General features: G+C 41.9%; 1 protein-coding gene across 1 annotated transcript in view; it reads right to left on the bottom strand.

Annotated features, from left to right (window-relative positions):
* ADAMTSL2 (ADAMTS like 2) overlaps nucleotides 1-16,956 on the bottom strand; it is a 181,415-nt gene that overhangs the window by 65,678 nt on the left and 98,781 nt on the right. Inside the window, exons 12-13 of the mRNA XM_069241556.1 lie at nucleotides 14,743-14,846; nucleotides 3,087-3,213 (exon numbers count right to left, since the gene is read on the bottom strand). Of these exons, the coding sequence (XP_069097657.1) occupies nucleotides 3,087-3,213; nucleotides 14,743-14,846 (231 nt within the window). The remainder of the gene's footprint in view (nucleotides 1-3,086; nucleotides 3,214-14,742; nucleotides 14,847-16,956) is intronic.

Genomic DNA, 16,956 nt, shown 5'->3' with positions numbered 1-16,956 from the left:
AAAGAAAATACACACTGAAACCAGGCTCAGACCTGAGGCAAAGAACAACTTGTAGCCACCACATGTATTTACACATTGCCGAATAATTATTGGTTAGCTTGCTTAGAGATGTACTCCGTCTTCAGAGGTATGGAAACAGAGGTATCGGGAGAATCCTCTGGTGGTAACTATACTTTGAAGGAAATTGAATTCCCACTGCTTGCTGGAGTATTAAGTACGATCACCTTTCCCAAATCAAACCTTTAGTCCTAAGATCATAGCTCTATTGTGTCATCACTTACAAAGCAAAGCCGGTTCTGTGGTTGCATAGAACAATTTATACTGATTTTACAGAGATACATCTTGTCCAAAGATTCTGCAATAGAGAACACATTTTAAAAGACTGTGCTGTGGTCATTTTAAAGTGTGGCACTACAACGCAGTTGTCTGAAGACACATTGTTATCAATTATTCAAACTATACATAGAGTGGGCTGTGCTTTTGCCCAGAAGAATATTTCTAGTTCACCATATTCTGTTGGGAGTTTGGTGTATCATTCCACTTCCGGGAGTGCTTGCATTAAAAATGCACAAGGAAATATTTTACAGCTCAGACGAACAGAGAAACAGTAAACCATCACATATTCAATTATTTTTCATATAAATGCATTGTGTAAAGAACGCAAAAGGATTCCTTTTTGTTTTGTGATTCAACTGCACCGCACTTTTTTAAATGTTACAGTCAGGACTCAAAACGCAAGCCAAGCCGATTGGCTTTGCCATTGTTTGGTATGTTCTGTTTGTTATCTGTGAAACAAAAAGGTCTACTAGGGAACTATACAAGCCACGAGTCAAGAAATGATGCTGGTGTTCCTGTTTAAGCAGTGGTAACTGCTGGACAGTAATTGAAAGTGTGCACTCCATTTAACTTGGGACGTTGATACATCTCTAGGGTCACACCCAGTGTAGTAGCTCCAGGTCACATGGATGTTAGGGGGTCACTGTACTCCTATTGTGGCTCTTATTTACTACGCAACCAGTGACCATGGTTAGCCACAAGGGCCCATGAAACCCTTAATACACCACTTGGTTCCCTCACCGTTGGTTAATCGCTCTCTTTATTAAATATGGGATAACCTTTTCAAAAATTCTCCAAAAGGGAAACCCTACTAATTATGCTACATCTTGGGCCTCCACCCACATTCCTTCAGCACATCCTCTTTATCACTATGGTATAGAGCCTCCCATGGGCTAGTCATTCCAACAATAACACGCCTTGCATACCTTCTCAGGGAATGAACACATTGAGTATAGTCCCCTCAAATCTAGCATCTTGGGTAGAGCCACCAAGCCCAGTGAAATCGAAACACAAAGCGGGCAAATCCAGTAAGGTGCAAGGCCCAATGAACTTAATGTTCCACTTATTAGGACCCTGACCAGCAGAAATACTTCTTAAACTGGAAAACGTTTGTGTTCAGTAAAAGGTCGGGTTTAGAACAATTGACTGTACATCGAGGACATCACAAAGTCCACCACTTGTTTTAGCCTTAACCAATCAAGCGCCTTCTGTTTGCAATTGAAGGCCAGGATACTCAAGATCAAGTGTAGAAATGGCAATGTGAGAGGTAAAAAATGATAAGCTATGGGTAGCAGGTGTTATCAATTGCTCCCATCACTTAACGTTCACTGCTTTGCCAAGCAGAATGAGACGTATTGAAATAAAATTAATTCAGACATCATTGAGACATATTTATAAGAGATAATTCGCAACTATACACCTCCCTCACTAAAATCAACTTAATACTCCTCAAAACACAATGATTTCCACACAAGAGGATCTTACCCCTGTACGGTACATCTGGAACAACAGTTTAGTATGTGGCACTCCTAGGACATCCTCAATATATGGCACTCTCATTGTACTGGTTTCAAGAATGAAACATTTGTGTTATCCTCACACGCAAGGCAAACATGTAGTACTATTCCCATGCTATGAAATCTGGAAAAGTTAAATTATGACAGCTCTTGTGTTAACACCCTGCCTCTCTTTTACACCAATGCCGCAGATGGGATATCCATCTGACTTATATCACCTGACTAAGAAGCCATTTGTATTACCACTAGTATTAGTGTAGAGATGCCACATGTGGTAATACTCCAGATTAATGCCACAACTAGGCTATTCTCAACAGGAACAACACAATATAAGAGTTATCCTCCTGAAGAAGGATAGGTTTCCTTTTTCGCTCCTTTATAATGTCACAACGTGGGCAATATGATTTTTTCTACTTATAAGGATGCTGTATTAATTTTTCATTGTGTTTGAAACGAGGACAGCATTATAACAGGCACACACTAATTGCTGGTGATTTATTTGAAAAGTATGCAAGATCAAATAAGGGTCAGTGAGTACTTAAAGCTCTAATGATTCCACCACTACAGAAGAGAGACTAGTACATATGGGGCAAGGTCATATGTAGGTATAACAAAGATAATAGAATTATTTTAGATCACCTGTATTCATCTGGCTGCTTAAAAACACTTAGGTGTAAATGTTGCTTTATTTGTTGCTGAGAAGCATGAACTAGATTTACCTATTTTTGTATTACAGGTTATAGCTGATATTATCCAAATTTCTCAATCCCAAAGTGTAGATTACGTTTAAACTACCTATATGTGTCGCTATTTAATAAACTACTCCAAAAATCTGCAGAAATAAACCCCCCCAGCTGGCGGGAAGGAGCTGAGTCAAGAGTTCAGTATTTGAACAAGTTGTAAGAGGAGGCACTACACTTGCCAAAAACAGTTCTTAGAAAAAGAGAAAGTTGAAGGGTGCTAAGCGAGGGGGAAATAAATAAAACATATTCCGTGGCTTATATAAAATATAATGGGAATTACACAATTTAGCATCCACGATGTGCAGAAATGACAAAATGCTCTGTTTAAAAGAGCAAAAAAAATGTTCGCACTAGCATTTTTAAAAATGAAAACAGAGCATTTCTGAAGCGCAGGTGGTGGCTTCGGCTGGAATGCACTCTCAGCAGTGTCTGGACTGCAGCCCTCGGGCCTCTCGAGGCGAGCTTGGTAAAATGGCCGCCGCGTGTGTACCTTGGCTGACATTCTCTTCCAGCGCAGAACTCGTGGACTGGCTCGGGACGGGTGAGAGCATCGCACTGTGAGTCGTCCACTTCGATGCCGTCGTATCGAACGCACATGGCGTACGTCGACATCACACCTATGGAAAGGGAGCCAAAGGGGGAGGAGAAAAGGAGTGGGGCCAGGAGACAGAAAGAGACAGTGATGAAGACATACAAAAAGTCGAAGAATTGTGTAAGTGTCGGATTTATTTACTTTATTGGACAGCATCCAAAGCATCTGGCCATATAACGTACTATGTTTTGTATTACTTTCGTTTTGGCAAGAAAAAACTGTAGGTCATAAAAAGAAACAAGTATGGAACATATTCTAATCCTATGAAAATGTTAAATCCTTTGTCCATATGGCATGTACTTTAAAACTGGATATCCAAGTGTAAATTCCTAGCAAGCAACATCTGTTCATAGGTGTACGTTGCTCCTCTAACTACCCAGATGTTGTTGGATCTTGGCATTACCTGTTACATTGCTGCTTAACAAAATGCTAGGCGGAATTTTGTATTGCGGGGTATTAAAGAGGTAACCTTGTCCATAAAAACGTTAACATTGACAACAATTCTTTTTCTTTTGAGACAGAAAAAATGTTGCATGCGAAGACACAGCACATTTTGGCATGGGAAAATACTTGCATGTATGTACGCATGTACGTAAATGCTAGTTTGCAGAAGGATCTTTTCAGTTTCAGTCATTGGACCTTATTACAGGAACCATAAGAAGCACAATTTTGGTGATAATGGGATCTGCACCTGAAGTGGTTTTCCTTAGTTAGTAGTAATCAAAGCGTCTGAAAGTTGCTTCCTTGCAAGAATTGCCACAGTTAAAACTTGGCAAAAATCATGCATGGAAAAAAACACAAACATTCCAAGTTTCCAGTCCATTAACACTGGACTTACTATGCAATAGCTCTGTTCAGAAGTGCAGAAATTGGAATGATCCGGACATAGGCACCTGACTAAAACCAAAGCCAGTGAGATCAGTAATCCCAGGTGCGGTATTATTGCATCTGTTTGTTAGGAGAGGAAATTATATCCTAAAGTCTCTATTAAGATTGCCATGGATTAATGCATGCTATCCCCCTGCTCTGGAATTACTGTTACAGTGCCCATTTACGGACCAATTATAATGATAATATAAGTGTTTCAATTGTCAAGCTTTAACTTTCCGGTTGTGTTCAAAGGAACCTATTTTTAGTATCCCTTTTGAAATATGATGGAGTCAGGGTACAAATGTAAAGAAATGGTTCTAGGGATGATTCCAAACATGAAGTAGCCATAATCAATCTAAAAAGTGAATTTTATCTAAACCAACAAAATATACCTAAACCTTCAACCATGTAACACAACCCTTATTTCTATAGATGTGACAAGTTACAAGACAAGTGATGGACTGTAATACCATAATGCAGCAAGTCAGATCAACTCAACCGATTAGAAATTGTCAACAAGTTTCTCACATCCTACCAACCTCTTCATCTGTTCATTAAATACACTTTTGTGTGTCTCAGAAATTGCTCATTGACCTCATTGACGTTCTGTACCTAGGAATGAAATTTATCTCTGTGATTGACTTCTTTGGGAATAATATATTTATTTATTCATTGGACTTCGTAGCAACTCTTTATTCTATGTGTTGGAAATAATGTCTTATGATACAAGAAATTATCCTCAGACAAATGATGATCTCTTTAACTCCATAACGTAATTGCTTGAAAATTGTATTGCTTACAGAGGTTCATTCTCAAATCTATAACTTTTTCTCTTTGATATGTATATTTTTTTTCTGTGAATTTCTAGGGGTTTTAACGTAAAGCAATACTTAATTACTGTATGTTAATCCAAACGACTTGGGGTCAATCCCTCACATGCAGCAAACCCCATACTGTGCACAGCCTTTGGCCTTTTGCAGTGCAGGATTGGCCACAAGGCCTGGCCATGGTTGGCCACAAACCCTGGAGTGAAGCCAGGCCATTGGCATACCCCCCAAAGGTAACAAACCCCACACTGCGCACAGTCTTTGGCTGTGACTGTGAGAGGTTGACCACAGCGCCTTTTTTTCAAAGAGAAGTGGATGACACAGGCCCCCTGCCCAAGCTTTGTAAGGCCCTAGGGACCCCATCCCCCAGGGCCACTAATTACAATTAAGGGGAGGGGGCATGCACCCCCCTATCATGGGCTAAATGCGGGGCCCCGGGACAACATTCCCTTGGGCTTGGCGCATTTCATTTAGAAGAAGGGAGCCCATGATTCCCCTCACAGGGTTGCTTTGGGCCCCAGAGACCCCATACCCAGGGCCCGGTGCATTTTTCATGAGAGGTGGACATAGGGCCCCCCTCCCTGGGCCCTTTAAGGCCCTGGAACCTCATCCACCGAAGCCCAGCAATATATATCAGAGGGAGGGGGCATGCAGCCTTCCTCCCCAGGCCCAGTTCGACCCAAGGAACTCCTCCCCCGAGGCCCAGTGAATATTTTGGGGGGACAGGGGCACTTGGCCCCCACAACGCTTTTGGCCCTAGGACCCCATTCCCCAGGGTCTGGCACATTTTGTGGGGGGGCATATGCCCCCTCCCCAGGCCAATTTTGACCCAGAAACACCAGCCCCTGTGTCTGCCATCATATTTATGGAGGAGGGGGGCATGTGGCCACCTCACTGGGCCTATTTTGGCCACGTGAACTCGTTCACCCCAGCCATATTGCAAAAAGGGAGCAGGGCATGCAGGCCCCAAGGCCGACTTTGGCCCCAGGGATCCCATCCCGAGGTCCACCCATATTGGAATAGCGGTAGGGGGCATGCAGCCCCCCTCCAGGGGAGGGGGGGGCGATATTCGCTCTGGGTAAACCATCCCCAGGGCCCGGCCAATGTCCAAAGAGGGATGGGAGCTAAGCGGCTGAAATTCGCTCAGGAGGGGGGCTGCATGCCCAGCCACCACTTTTTTAAAAATGCTGAGTCCCAGGGAATGGGATCCCTGAGTTGAAATCATCCTGGGGAAGAGAAAAGTGTGCACCCCTAAAAGCACATGATTGTTCCCACAGGACTGGCCCACCCGGGGGGCTGAAAAAAAAAGAACAAGCGTCGGAGACTGCACTTGTTTTTTTATTTTTTATTTTGCCACGGATCCTCATGAATTCATGGCAAAAATTAAAAAACACATTTTGGTCGAAGGCAGGGTCCCTGTGGGACCTCACCACCAAGCCTAGGGGTCTGGATATTACTACCCTGTCCCTTTGTAGTTTTTCGTGAGTCCTGAGTCCTAAGAAAGCTGCCACCACTTCCTGGTTGAAGTGGTGGCAGCCAATCAGATCGCAGTATAAGATCTGTTGGATCCACAGACCCTTCTGCATCTCTAGATATACACAAATCTTTATTTTTAATTACTTCAAAACTACTGAACAAAGTTACACAAAATTACTAAAGGCAATCTATGTGAACCAAGATTCAGCTTTCTGTGAAACTGTTGTTATTCCATTCAGTGGATCGAGCTGTAGTATTGTTCAAAATCCCTATGGGAAAATAGATGGTGAAAATGCGTTTGGGACACCCCCTTTTTCTTAGCCCCCCCTGGACAGATCACTCCAAGACTTTCCATATAGCAGATGAAGTGAGTGGAAAACTAGTTTTTTAAATTTTGTGAACATTCAGCAAATGGGCGATCACCAGCAGATGGTTATAGATAAGACCTAGTTTCTATAGGAAAAGCGTGTTTTGTTTTGCTAATAACTTTGGTACCGTTTGATGAATCCTCACGAAGGGACGCAGACTCATCACAGATCCACTGCAGTGGACCTGTGGATCCACGCGCCAACAACAATGCCGTGAGTGGCTGGCCGCAACATGACAGGAAAGTTGTGGCCACCATTTTACCTATCAGGACACGGTCCGGGAGCCTCAAAATGAAAGTCTACAATGATTGAAAGGTTCAAGGAGGAGGTGTCACTAAGGGACCCCTGATAGCCAAGAAATTGCCCCAAATTTTTTTTTCCCACAGGCACGGATCCACAGATCCATTGTGGCACCCAGTGCGGCCCCCGTGTGAATCTGCAACAGATCCGCGTATCCTCCCTAATAGAAAACAAATACATGCACTCACAGACCCACTTACACACTTTCTTATACCCCACATTACCACTCAGACACCCACTCCCACACATACACAGCCACTCACAAAATCACTTACAGACCCACACAAGCACTCACTCACCCATGGACGTACCCACCAGCCTCTGACACAACCACTCACACAACCAGTCATACACTCATGCACCCACTCACACATCCACAAAACGACTCATATACCCACTCACAGATTCACACAGCCACTCACACATTCACTCATACACCCACAAAACCACTCAATCACCCACTCACACCCTTATATACCCACACACAGACCCAAAAAACACTACCACACCAAGTCACTGACCCACACAGCCACTCCCCCACCCACTCACACACCCATACAGCCCCTCACATGCCCAGTCACAGACCCTCAGCATGAGGTTGGCTGCATTCAGGGGGCTGGCCCCAGGCCCTACGGCCACTCCTCCACCTAGCATGGTCGAAGTGTGGTAAGTAAATATTACTTTACATTAAATACATGGTTACGAGGATGGTATAGTTAGGAAATAAAACTAAAAAAAACCTTAGACATACACTGAAAAACAGGAATATTACAGTTAGGTTCAGAATTCACACACATAAAACAATAGAAATTAAGCAATTATAGTTAGAGTTACCTATAGTAACTATAAATCATTCCCTAAGGTAACCATAACTAGAGCCCACGTCATGCACTGCTAATTACCCCACATATCACATCAGTCATGACATCTTCTGTGACATAATTGATAATATAACTGCAACATTTGCAGCAAAAATATTGATGAGAAAACTGTGCCGGCGGGGCCCGAGTTATAGTTAATTTACAACACAAGTTATAATTACTTGATATAACTCTAGCTATAACTTCTGAATTTTTATGGTTTTGTGTGTGTAAATTCTGAACCTAACTATAACATCCCTGTAACCTTTGTTTTTTTTAGTGGATACATTTACTTAGATCACATCTGACTCTTTCCTGGGGCACAGATGCACACGTTAGTTCACCGGGAAGGAGCTAAATACTGTTAACATTGTTTAATTGGGTTGGACATCGACACAGCTACCACCTCTGGATTTAATCTACCCTATTATTTTAGGGTCTACTAACCCATCCCAATAATCTAGGGAGACTACCACCCCCTCTGAGATCTCCTCTGAGTCAGTCACTAACCCACCTGGGGGAACTAGGGCACTCCCCACCCATTTTCTATCTCCTCAGGGACTACCACTCTCTTCTTACCCCTTACTCTGCTACCCACCACCATGGACCATTCTTGGACAGCTCCCTTTCTCAACAGATGACGTATGGGAACCTTAGGAACCACCATTTTTTCTTGTGCTCCCTCCTTATGCTGGGAACATTTCTCAGGGAACACCTCAAACTGCTGGCAGGAACCCCAACGGGTGGAACTAACCTCCTGGTACTCCCCTCCATCCACCATTCCAGTGGAATTTGGCCTGTGCCAATACTGACAAAAAACTCTGCAAAAAATATGACTCAATGTGTGCTCCCTCACATGAAATGTGGTTTGCACATGACAAATGCAAGAATGTACTGGTGCTTCCTCAATAATTTCCTGGAACCCAAGAAGCAGGTCCCATCCCTTCATCCCAATTTATGGTGTGGGTATTTGCCACAGTCCCTAACCTATAGGAAATCAGCCTCCTCATACAGCCTAGTGTGTATAGTGTTGGGGCTCAAAGAACACTATGGCCTGGGAACAATCTAGTGTAAATGCTGTGAAAGCTCACCCTGCCATCACATCGTTTCAACAATGAGCATGGACCACATTAAACACAGTTAAAACCTCAAACATAACAAATTTCAAATGGAAAATGTGTGTGGGGCTTTTCCTCTCCCACATTTTGATATCACACGGTCAAACCTTTGAACCCCTTTCAGAGCACTGCACTCTGATGCTTGTGGTCTAATGTATAGATAAAATGTTGCAAAAGTGAATTTATCAAATTTTAATAGAGCATCCTGGAATTGGATACTACTGATCCCAGTGCTGACAACCAATGTAAAAAATGTGGTTAAAAATTGCAAAGTGTGTGAATCTTTTTCAAGTATTAAGTCTGACATTGTCTCTTAACTGTAATTCAAGCAGCAAATGATGCTCTCCGGTAGCAAAGCAGAGCAGTCCAAGTCCTATTCAGGAGTGGTGATGTGGACTACCAATCCCAATTTGATGGCACACAACAACAGCACTTAATACATTGATGTCCAGTCAGTGCTTTTTCTTTGAAAAGGGAAAGTACATTTATTATACATGAGCTACTAAATACTAAGCATTAAACTTCAAATATACCCTTGATAACAGCCTCTTATCACTTAGGGTTAATTTTCTCAAAACTGTGCTTGGGGTCTCTGACTGAGCTAGCCTTCCTGCAGTGTCTATGTTGCTCCAGCCCCTGGTAAGATTGGGTTCTAGGGGCAGTAGTTGGTATGGGAGGGGGACCCATGCTCCCCTCCAAAGGGGCTAATAAATAATGATGCTCCGACCACCAAGCCCTTCCCGAGAGGTATTTACTAAATTCGAGCAGAGTGCTACAAGTTTGCTTGCTTGCTTGCTTGCTTGCTTTTCTTCTTTTAAAAAAAAGGAAGATCTTTAAGGCAACATATCTCTGGCCCAGTAAAGCTAATCTATGTCATATTTGCCTTGTTTTGCTCCTGGTGGCCAGCCCTAGTCTCCAGGACAATTTTCTTCAGCCTCCTGGCCTCTAAGAGTGATTTTTGCAGTGAAATGTTTTTTTGAGAGCTCTGTGCGCCAGATCGGTCCTCTGCTTGGCTCTTGCTAAGCTGTGTCTGCGGGTGCTTCTGCACCTCCCCTTCCACCAGTCAGAAAAAAAACCTCCCTGCCACACTCCCAAGGCCCTAGAGCCTCCTGGCATCTTGAGGGTACTTGGGTGACAGTAGAGTCCAAAGTCAGTCTGTATAAGTCATTGTGGAAGCATTCAAGGTTGCTGCAGAAGTTCCTTTTCCCCAGCTTGCCCTCAGCGGGCATAAGGAGGTGAGCATCACTGGCCCTGGAGAGATCCTAATCTCAGGGGTCAGCTTGAGTAAAGGCCCTTAGTCCATCCTTGCAGGTCCTGACATGGCTTCTCCTTCCAGCTGGCATCCTTTTGCCATTGTCGCTCGCAGGTCCATGGTCTTATCAACTGTCTCGTCGTGGTGCTGGGTTTTAAGTGGGGTAAGTTACTTTCTGTCTATACCTAATCTCCACTTCTACCACACAATTGTTTCTGAAAAAACATTTTTCATAATTAGACTATTATACTGGCATGTGATTCATGTGTCTTATTTTGTATATAGGCAAACATGCCCTAGCTTGTATTATGTCGGCGTTTTAGCAAAAATACGAGAACCTGAGTACTGTAACTGTAAGTTCAAACATGGATAGAAAAATAGAAGCATGTTACTGCAATTAGGGTGCAATTATGCTTGTAATAAAAGTTTAGACCAAGAATAGAACATAATATACAAAGTTCTCTTTGTAGGCTGCTTACTGACCTTGTGCTTTGAAGGCACCAGGCCTTGGTCTAGTTGATATATATATTCCATCAATGAAATGTTTATATAACAACACCAGTCTGGGAGACTTCTGTAGTTAATTTAAGATACACAAATGTTATATATAAAATAAGATTTATTGTCCCTCTTGATAAATTATAGCATCCACCTTCCTAGAATGTGTAATTGACAAGACACCTTTGTATAAGAAAATTGAAACTATAGATTATATTCCCCACTACTAATACTCTATGTTCACTCCCTATACTTTATATTCAGTAGAGAGCTTGCCCCACCTGCCAGGCTAGTGGGAAAACAGGGAAACAGCTTAAGGCTCCCCTGCTCCCACTCCCTGTCGTTGGCACCCCCTTTGAAAGGGTGGGCATCGACATTGTTGGTCCCTTGGACCCCAAAACTGCCCTGGGTAACAGGTTTATTCTGGTTTTAGTGGACCATGCCACCTGCTATCCAGAGGCAATCCCTCTGAGAACAGTGACTGCACCGGTGGTGATCAGAGCCATGTTGGGAATATTTACCCAAGTGGGATTCCTTAAGGAGGTTGTGTCTGACAGGGGCACAAACTTCATGTCTGCATACATGAAGTCCATGTGGGATGAGTGTGGGGTGACCTACGGGTTTACCACCCAATATCACCCTCAATTCAATGGGCTTGTTGAGAGATTCATCAAGATCCTGAAAGGCATGATTAGTGGCCTGATTGATGCCATGAGGCGTAAGTGGGACGTCCTCTTACCATGCCTGTTATTTGCTTACAGAGTGGTGCCCCAGAAAGGGGTGGGGTTCAGCCTCTTTGAGCTTCTCTATGGTCACCCTGTCAGGGGACCCCTAAGCATTGTTAAGGAGGGCTGGGAGAAAGCTCCCAAGTAACCTCCCCAGGATGTGGTCAACTACATGCTGGCCCTCCGTAACCAAACCCAACGCTTCTGGAAGCAGGCCAAGAGTAACCTCGAGGCCAGTCAAGAGGTGATGAAGGAGTGGTATGACCGGAAGACCACTCTGGTTGAGTTCTCACCGGGAGACAAAGTTTGAGTGATGGAGCCAGTAGAGCCCAGGGCTCTCCAGGACCGCTGGACTGGCCCCTTTGAGATCAAGGAGCATAAAGGGGAGGCCACTTACCTAGTGGACCTCAAGACCCCTAGGCACCCCCTAAGGGTCCTCCATCACAACCGGCTCAAACCTCACTTTGAGAGGTCTGAGGTCAGTATGCTCCTGGTCACAGATGAGGGCATGGAAGAGGAGAGTGAACCTCTCCCCGACCTCCTCTCTGTCAAAGAAGGGGATGGGTCAGTGGAGGGCGTCATTCTCTCTGACTCCCTGACTCTAACCCAGAGAGGAGACTGCTATGAGCTGTTAGAGCAGTATGACCTCTTACTTTCAGACAGACTGTACAGTGTGCTCCTACTCACATATACAGATATTGGAATGAACTTTATGATTGCTAACTGCATGAATTGTGTGAGCCTCTCCAAATACTGAGCTTCAGTGTTATGCTCCTTGTCATGGACCATGGTTTTAATGCATCTTTAAAAATAATGGTATGATTATATAGTACAGGAGAAGATATCTTTTATCAAAAATTAAATGTTAATTTCCTTCTTTACTTGTTGCACACAACTGTCAGGAAAGCGTCCACTTGGAGGAGTGTTCTTCCACAGACTTTGCTATTAAGTTACTACTTTGAGCATACGGATTGTGTTTGTTCTACCCTCCCTTCGGCGACGTACTAAGGTATTAGATTAATTACTTATATTTCAAGAGGTCACTTTCTCTTACAGCATGATTGTATATATTTTCTAGCCTTAAGGAAATTAAGGCAATATGATGCATGATGAAACATGTGTTGACCAGATTTGTTGGTCTGGCTAGATCGGTTGGATTGAAGAAAAATACATAAAGCCACTTTGATTAACAGAAGGAGAAATCACCATTGTGCGTTGGTGAGGTTGCGAGAACTGCCCTTCTATAAAATGAACATTGTACCCTAAACAGTGAATTTGTCACAAATTAGTGATCTGGACTAATGGTTCATAATTATTTGTGCACACTACATTCTGTGACAAAGCCCACACTTATGTGATACAACATACATTCAGGGAAGCATGTCCTTTGCTAGGATTTGTGTAATCATATTTTTCCATTTGCGAAATTCAGCAAAATATTGAGTAAATTGAGCAAATCAGTAAACAAAAAATGAACATATCACCACATCTTTTATTATGTATTCAGACTGCAAGAAGATATTGATATTGGGTAGGTGCCTCCAACCTTTGCTGTTAATGAAAATCACCCCAAGGTATTAATATCATTAGTGTTGTGGATTTCTAGAGCGCATGGATACCTGGAGGCCTCCCAAAAGTGATTACATAAGACAATATTATGTTAGTGGCCACCTTATGTAAAATTACCCGCAGTGATCGCCTCTGCATCAGGGAGGGTAGCCAGCAGTAATGCAAAAAAGGCTTTGTCAATTTGGAATATTTTACATAGGAAATACGTACCAGCCATAGCTTAAATGTCCCTGGTAGCTTGGTAATAATGTTAGTAGTAAACCTCCCCAGCACCACATGATTTATCACTCAAATATCAGCTTAAAATATTTGGAAATTCAACCATCAGTTTATCAGTTCTGAAAATACACTCATTCTTATTTCAAACTCACATTTTTCAATTTTGGTTTACCTATATGAATTCAGTCAGACAAAAGCTTCTAATATAGTAGGCTGGACTGGACACCAGAGAGCTACTTCTGGGCAGCTTGAGGGCTACCAGTAGCTCACAAGCTACTCGTTGGAGAAGCCTGATATACATTGTCTTTAAGAAGTCAAACAACATTTTGGGCCTGATTACGACCTTGGTGGATGGGATACTCTGTCACAAATGTGACAGATATCCTGTTCGCCGTATTACAGGTTCCATTATATCCTATGGAACTTGTGTGCGGGATATCAGTCACATTTGTGATGGAGTATCTCATCCGCCAAGGTCGCAATCAGGCCTTTAGCTTATGAGGGTGCAGGAAGAGACCAAAGAGGTATATGTGTTTAAACAACCTAACAACGATGTTTTGAAAAAAGGTCCGGCACAGAGGAGTGAATAAAACCAGAAGAAGGGTCAGGACAGCGTAATGTATGACTAGACCAGAGTATCAAAAGCAGTAAAGTAAATGCAAGCAATGATTTCTCTTTCCTGAAATGCATGCCCCATGGCAGGACTTAAAGAAAGAGGTCAGCAGTTAACGTTTGGGGAAAAAAAACATGCACACCTATGTGACAAAACAGAGCATCTGCCGAAAAAGTAAAATCATTGTATTGTGTCTACAATAAGGTCAGTCTCCCGTTCTTTTTTAGAACAATGTGTTGGCAAACATACTGGGCCCCAACGGGCGTTTTGTTTAGATTTCTGTCCTTTGAAAGCGAGATAATTTTTGGTGAGGTTTCTGGCGAACTTGAAAGTGGAATCTTCTGCATCTTTCTATCACCTAACATGCAAGTTTCAAGGATGATCAACCCACAGGTAAAATTACAGGTGGAAGTAGTGGGTGTTTAGTCATTAAGCCCCCCCCCCCCCACCGTTCCCATTTTTTTTGCTGGAAGGTCTGTGGGTGAGATCAGACAATTGCTGCAGATAATGAAACAATGGCAGCATACATCAGATTAAGCTTCCACGTTTGCCGGAAAATTCAAACAAAATTATCCTATCTGTGGCAGAACAGAAAAATTAGCAAATGTCTCTTGAGGTGGTGGCGTGGGCAGGCAGCGACCTTAGAGCACCACCAGAAGAGAACATTTATCAGAGTGCAACTCTCTAGCCCTGTATCTTGGACAGTGAAGCACGGAAACAGGAAAAATTTCACTTTACTAGGACCCTAGAAATCACCGAGATCGTTTGAGCCTGCAACTTCATAAGGAGGCACTACCACATTAAACAACCATCAGCGAACGATTGCAAAAGGGAAAACAATGTGGGTTTATGAACTGACCTGCTGTGCAGGTAGAACTGCAGGGCTCTTGTGAAGAAAGCTTCCACCTATACATATCAGCAACACTGAGCCCTTGACCTTTCCTCAACAGCTTCAGTCGGTTTCTGCCAAGAAGTGACAACGAGCGTTATCAGTGGAGCTGATGCACTTCTATTTAGTCAAACAATACGTACAAACTTAGATTTGTTTTACTTTAATTTTTGTTTCATGTGTTATTTATTTATTTTAAAACATACCTGTCCTGATCCCCAAGAAGAATCCCCAGCATGGTTAGAAGCAGAGCTTCCACTGCCTAGAAATAGAGAGAATGGGATAAAAATACCCAAAATATAGAAACATTTCAGATTATTACAAAAGTTTGCACTTTCTGCTCAAATATGTGATCTAAACAGCAGGTTTGAAAGGTGCAGTATCTCCTTCCTCATGATGCACTAGTGCAACTTTTTAAGTACTAGATTAGTCATGTTGTACTATGGTACCACGCCATCCTGTACAGAAAATGTTCTTTCACACACAAAAGTGTCTTGAGGAATGCATTCCATAGGAAACCGCCTGCATGGTGAGATGTTCAGCAGTTACAACATTTACACCATGGTACTCTCAACCCATTAATCCTTCTTCCTATTGCTTCAAACACATTGGTTTGGCCTGTACAATTGCTTCGACTACTATTGCTTAGACCTGCAATTACTTTGATCTTTGCATTTGGACATCAAGTTTTAAGGTAAGTAAATCAGTAATTTAACGGTAAAGAAAATAAAAGGATCAGATTAATGGTTGTAAAAATGTTTATCTAAAACAGATTATTTAAATAAATCAACTATCATTCAAAAGTTCATAGAATATCAATTATAGAAGCTACGTTATCTTGATATTTATATTAATTTGGGGTTAGGATTACCAATTTCCTTTACTTGAAATATTGAAATGCAATTAGTTCTAATATAAATATATATGTGTGTTTAGTTTTATCCACAAGAATATAATTAAGTATTAAAAAGAGGTTATGGTAAGAGGCAGGGTTAGTATTCCATACTTATTCATGTAATTAATATTAGTATATTTAAATAGTTAGCAGACAATAGGTTTGGGGTTCCCCATTTCAGTTTATTTAATTGAGTTAATATTAATGTAATTAAGAATTTGCCATTTATTAGAGATTAAGGTCCCTTCTTAATGAAAGGCTTATTACTAATATAACAATTTAGCATTTGCTACACTAGTATTATTCGATCAGTAATGGGGTCAAAGTAAGAAGTATTGTCATGATAGAGGCTAAAGATAATGGGTCAAAGTGATTGGTTGAAGTAATGGATAGTAGGTTAAAGATATGGGGGTTTAACTACGACCACTGGAATTATGCTGCGCTGTGCGGCAGCAGTGATTTTCGCATAATTAGAAATTTGCTACCCATTCCATCATCAGCCGCATAATTTGTAGATTTTTAACATTAAAAGTTTGCTTCTAGATCAGGCGTTTCAAAAGTTACTAAAAATGCAGTGACACATGTAGTCGTGTAGTAAAAGACCCTTTGCAAAGCTGGAGTGGTCATCTTTCTGTTGCTTATTGTTATATTTGAGTGTTAATTTGGTACTAATGAGGTGCAACCAATGCCCAGAAAGGGTTACCAAATGTAAAAATTTGAAAATAATGAAGTAATACTATTGTAAAATAAAATGTGCTGCACTATGCTGCATAATTTGCCTTGTCTTGCAGCGTAATTTACTCAACCCTGACGTGTAATTTGGCCCTATTATGCTGCATAATTCCAGTGAACAGTGGTGAAAGTATACCATGCATTCATTACAATTCAGATTCTTCTTCACATATCTAATACAATAATGGGACTAATATCTGCTCTTAAAGAATACCTATTGCTGATGATCTCAGGCAAAACAAATTGAAAATGTAGCCTATACAGTGGAACATTTACTTTCAAATAAGAACTGTCACCTCTTGTTTGTTTTGTCCTCTGCTTTCTGTATTTTTAAACAGGGGTTTTAGTCTGAACATTTAGGAATATTTTACTAAAGGCCAACTTTGTGTCTCCTTGACTCTGAATATGAAACGGTATGAATCTTCATTAGGCTTGATAAGAAGGGGTGCATTGTGTTGGATAATATAATATGCACTATACTGGATAATAATGTCTTTCTTATGATGAATAGGAGTTCCTTCCAAGGTCTCCCAAGTGGAGAGGCTAGACTACTTTGT

This window comes from Pleurodeles waltl, chromosome 6 (assembly GCF_031143425.1).
Source record: "Pleurodeles waltl isolate 20211129_DDA chromosome 6, aPleWal1.hap1.20221129, whole genome shotgun sequence".
NCBI lineage: Eukaryota > Metazoa > Chordata > Amphibia > Caudata > Salamandridae > Pleurodeles > Pleurodeles waltl.
Note: the sequence above shows the minus strand (reverse complement) of the source record. Positions and strands in the feature narration are given on the sequence as shown.